The sequence below is a fragment of the Gekko japonicus genome, unplaced genomic scaffold (genome assembly GCF_001447785.1).
Source record: "Gekko japonicus isolate JY-2015 unplaced genomic scaffold, Gekko_japonicus_V1.1 scaffold870, whole genome shotgun sequence".
In the NCBI taxonomy this organism is placed as follows: Eukaryota; Metazoa; Chordata; class Lepidosauria; order Squamata; family Gekkonidae; genus Gekko; species Gekko japonicus.
Window position 1 is genome coordinate 411,477 of NW_015163627.1, and position 4,826 is coordinate 416,302.

At 54.1% G+C, this 4,826-nt stretch overlaps 1 protein-coding gene across 1 annotated transcript in view; it reads left to right on the forward strand.

The window, feature by feature from the left end:
• LOC107107248 (alpha-aspartyl dipeptidase-like) overlaps positions 1-491 on the forward strand; it is an 11,091-nt gene extending 10,600 nt beyond the window's left edge. Inside the window, exon 8 of the mRNA XM_015407512.1 lies at positions 1-491. This exon is cut by the window's left edge and continues 62 nt beyond it. Within this exon, the coding sequence (XP_015262998.1) occupies positions 1-23 (23 nt within the window). The 3' untranslated portion in view covers positions 24-491.
• The last annotated feature ends 4,335 nt before the right edge of the window (positions 492-4,826 follow it).

The following is a 4,826-nucleotide window of genomic DNA, read 5'->3' on the forward strand; positions in this document are numbered from 1 at the left end:
CTGAGGGCCCTGAGAAACATTAAAAACATTTGTCATGTCCAAACCAGGCTGCCTGCTGAATGGATATCAAAACGCCTTGTACTGGGGGAGGCCCCCCAAAATCATTGCCCCGAGTTGCCACTGGTTCTTAAACTATTGGGCCTGGGGCCTGGCTTCTGAGTGGTTTGGGCTTCCCAAAGCTGAGCTCAAGAATCATTTTTGGTGGTAACACTTTGGTCCAGGAGATGCATACCAACCAGTATGAAGTCTGAGAGCATATAGAGAGTGTTTTCCCTTCGCCACTGAGCATCCCTGTCTGCGGAGGAGACACTTTCAACTCAGAAGTTGTGATGTCCACCTGGGACCTCAACCTTTAAGTGCTGCCTGAATGGAAGATTACAGTAATGGTGGGGTTGACAAACCAGAACAGAACCCCCAGTTCCTCTCTCTCCCTAAAAGTTGGGCTGGAAAAGTTCTGTACCCCAGCTTAAGCAAGAATCTTGAAAACAAAAAATAAAAAAAGTTCTTCAGAGCTAACAGAGCCAGTGTTTTTATTTGAACAAGGCAGGCCTACTGCAAGCTTCTCCTCTGTAGGACACACGTAGCTCATCGGGTGAGAGCGGTGTTTCCGGATCTGCGAGTCCCGACCCAAGTGGGTCCCAGGCTTTTGCCGTTTGATTGATTTGTGCAGGCACTTCCTTTTTTTGCAAGGGGGTCACTGTACAACGTAGGTTTGGACTTGTGAGTGACTCACAAGTATCAAAAAAAGGATGGGGACCACTGCCAGAGAAGAACTGCTGGGGGGGGGGGGGAATGCTGCATGTACTGATGGCAGCGTGCTACCATTTGGTTGTGTGTGTCTGCCACACCCTTTTGTGGCATCTCCTCTCTGCAATACAGTTTTCCTTAAATGGACTTTGATAGCTCCCCATCCAGTGGAAAAGTCTTGCAGTGTTACTTGTGTGGCATTTTTTATTTCCTATGTGTATACCAGAAGTCCATCAGTGGCTATTAGCTATAGTGGCTATAGATAGGAACTCTCAGGCTGGGGCAAGTGATGCTCTGTATTCTTGGTGCTTGCGGGTGGGGGGCAGCAGTGGGAGGGCTTCTAGTGTCCTGGCCCCACTGATGGACCTCCTGATGGCCCCTGGTATTTTTGGCCACTGTGTGATGCAGAGTGTTGGACTAGATGGGCCATTGGCCTGATCCAACATTGGCTTCTCTTATGTTCCTATGTTGCTGGGGTTTTGGCTGTGTCATTCAGAGGGAAGTCTTGCCCATGGAGGAGGTGCCTTGAGCTGGTCCCTTAGATGACGGGGGAAGGTCCTCCAGCCACAGACAAGAGAGCCCACCTGGGCAAGGAGAAGAGAGGAGGGTAGCAGCCCCCCCCCCAAATGCTTTCCCCACTCCCTTTTTTTTTTCTTTCAAAGCCCTGCAGTTGACTACTGTGCAGGACTTATTCTGCACAACAGTGAAGATCACGCCCACATCTGTTTGTTTTTTGCACTGGGGCGGGAAGAAAGTCTTTTCCCAAAGGGCTGCTTTGAGCCTGAAAGCTCTATTGGTCTGAGCCTCAGGAGTTAAGTGGTGGCGACAAGACCCGACATCGTGAGACTCTCAGAGGCCCAAGAGACAAAGAGAATGTTTATCGGTTTGGGCCATCTTTGTGCCACATCAGGTGCATTTTTTAAATAGGGGTCATTGGGCTATCGACGCGAAGAGGGAGAAGCTCCTCGTGAACTCAACGCGAAGAGGGAGAAGCTCCATCAAAGCTCCTCGTGACCACCAGAGAACAAGCTGAAGAAGAGAGCTAGATTAATCAACTTCTCCAGGCAGTGAAGAAGAAGGAACAGGGGAAATGGCACCTCTCCCCTCAGCTTGCTGATTTTGGCAGGAAACGCCATGTTACATGCCGGAGTGGGGAGGGTGCCCTTTTCAGCCTATTGGAGTTAGAAAGTTCTTTCTTTGAGGCCAGCTCCTGCATGCGCAGTCCAATGTGTGCCTGTGCAGAAGAACGAAAACGAACTTGCTCTTTCCCACCAACTCAGAATATTCTTGTTGGAGATACAAAATCAGAATAAAGAGTTTGTTGCATTGCCTGGATAAGCCTACCTCTGTCATCCCACTTGAACTTAACCTTCTGCCTTAAACCAAGCATTTATTTCTGTAAATGCTGCAGAAGAAGAGACTGGATTTATACCCAGCCCTTCACTCGGAGTCTGAGTGGTTTACAAACTCCTTTCCCTTCCCCTCCCCACAACGGACACCCTGTGAGGTAGGTGGGGCTGAGACAGCCCTTTTGAGGACTGCTCTTGAGAGAACAGATTCGAGAGAAACTGTGACTGACCTGCATGTGGAGGAGTGGGGAACAAAACCCGGTTCTCCCACATTAGAGTCTGCGCTCTTAACCACTACACCAAACTGGCTCTCCATTGATCTAAAGCAGGGCCGGCCCGAGGTGTTCCTGCGCCCTAGCCGAGCGCAAATGCCAACCTCCCGGTGGGGCCTGGAGACCTCCCAGCTGGCATGCCACTCACTCCCTGGGCCTTGCCGGCAAAGCGCCCACTGCGCCTCCTCCTCCTCGCCGGGGCAGCGCTGCAAAGCCCGAGCCTATGGGGCGCTCGGCACGGAGGGAAGGAGGGAGGGCGGCAAAGCCGACGGGGCGCCCAGCATGGAGGGAGGGCGGTGGAGGAGGCAGGAAAGTCCCCATTCATGGTGCAGAAGCCCTTGGGAAGAAACACTTTGGTGAAGCGTGTGTGTGTGTGTGTGTTGTCCTTCTGTGTGTGTGTGGGGGAGGAATTATGTTTCTGGGGAAGCTTTCCCCAAGAAGAGCCAGAGGGAGAAAGAAAGGGAGTCTTCCTGGCCCACCCACCCCCACCGTGGAAATTTAGGCGCCTCCTTTCAGTGCACTGCAGCCACGGCCCAGGGAAGGCGCCGGAGGTCTCCGCCCCGAGGGTTGCAGTGCTGCCCCTGCAGGGGCCTCCTGGCTCTGCAGAGGCATGAAGAAGACCCCCCCCACCCCACACCCTCCGGGGCCGTGAGAGCCCAAAGGAGAGGGAAGGGCTGTCCCCATTCGTCCCTTCGGTGCGTTTCCACCTCCTCCTCCTCGACTTTGCACCCCGAGAGGAGTCCTAGTCCAGCAAAGTTCTGCAAACGGGGAATCTGCAGGGCGGGCGGCTGTTTGCAGCTGGGGGAAGGTGCACTGTCACCCCTCTGAGTGCTTCCCCTCCCCCCAGTTCGCCGCTCCGTCCGCTTCTTGCAGGGGAGGGTTAAATCCCTCGCTCCTAGAGAGGGAGGCAGCGGACCATTTCTGGCCAGAGTGGGGAAGAGGGGGTCTCCTCTTGGGTGCAGGCGCTCCTGGCTGTGCGCGGTGGCGGCAGCCCCATTGCCGCCACCGCGCACAGCCAGGAGTGCCCACCCGCCCCCCTCTGCCACTGGCTGGCTGGCTGGCTCAAGGGGGCGCCGCGGTGCCTGGCTCCATGGAGAGGGCGCTCCTCCAGCTCCTAGTGCTGGGAGTGCGCCGGGCTCCTGCAGGCCACCCCTGCCTCTCCTCCTGCGTCCTAAGGGCCGGCTCGCGCTCTAGGCAAATGCCTAGTTCGCCTAGCGAGTGAGCCGGCCCTGATCTAAAGGGACAAGTGTAGGGCAGATGAATCTATAGACATCCCAAAATTATTTAAAACTTCCAATAGGTATTTGGTGGGAAATGGGGAAAGGGAATGCGATCTCTATCTCCGCCCTCCCTTCCAAGCATCTGATGGGTAAAATTTTTAAGCTTCTTAAATCTGGGTTGGATCCAACCAGCTTGTCTGCTGGAGAAAAGGGAACGAGGCATTCTCTGGCCATTCTAAAAGGCTCTGCTGAGAATCATGGCTTCTGTAAGTACAAAAGCCATGTGGGATGGAGGTCGTAGCATAGAGGAGAACTGGGTGGGATTGAGCTATACTGTTGCCAGTCTCCAGGTAGGGCTGGGAGATCTCCTATTTTCATAACTGATCTCCAGACTATAAAGATCAGTTCCCCTGGATAAAATGGCTGCTTTGGAGGGTGGACTCTATGGCAGAGGTGTCGAACTAATTTGTTACGAGGGCCAGATCTGAAATAAATGTCACTTTGCTGAGTCAGGCCGTGTGCCATAAAATGTAATGCCAGGTACTGGAGATAGAAACTGTATAAAGGACAGCAGCTGGTAAGCCCTGAGTTGGTGTATCCTCACTGCAAGGCCTTGTGGGCTGGGAGGGGGGTGCAAAGGAAAGCCCATATGGGCAGACTGGAGAGCCAGCAGTGCAGCACTGGGTGTAATCTCCCCCGCTGCTTGACTGCTGCAGACAAGGTTGTTCCACCATGCTGAAGCTACAGAGTGGCTCCACCCACATCACCCTGAGCAGTCTCCTGTTTCCTCCCTTGCACTAGTTCCTTGCGGGCCACATAAGAGCCCGGAACAGGCCAGTTCCGGCCCCTGGGCCTTATGTTTGACACCCCTGCTCTATGGCTTTGTACCCTGCTGATGTCCCACTCCTCCCTAAACTCCGCGCTCTTCAGACTCCACCCCAAAAATCTCCAGGTATTTCACAGCCCAGAGCTGGTAAAAACAGGTTGCTTACCTGTAACTGGTGATCTTCGAGTGGTCATCTGTGCATTCACACCCATGGGATCTAGTGCGCACGCACTGGATCGATCGGCGTTGTAGCAAGCTCTTAACGGATTTTTGGGCCCAGACCTCGGGCATGCGCAGGAACCCCACCGCGCATGCCCAGAGGGGTGGGCGTGGACATCCCGCCAGTTCCTTCAAACCGCCGCAAATCAACCCCTATGAAAAATCTAGAAGCTGACAGCAGCGGGGAAGGAGG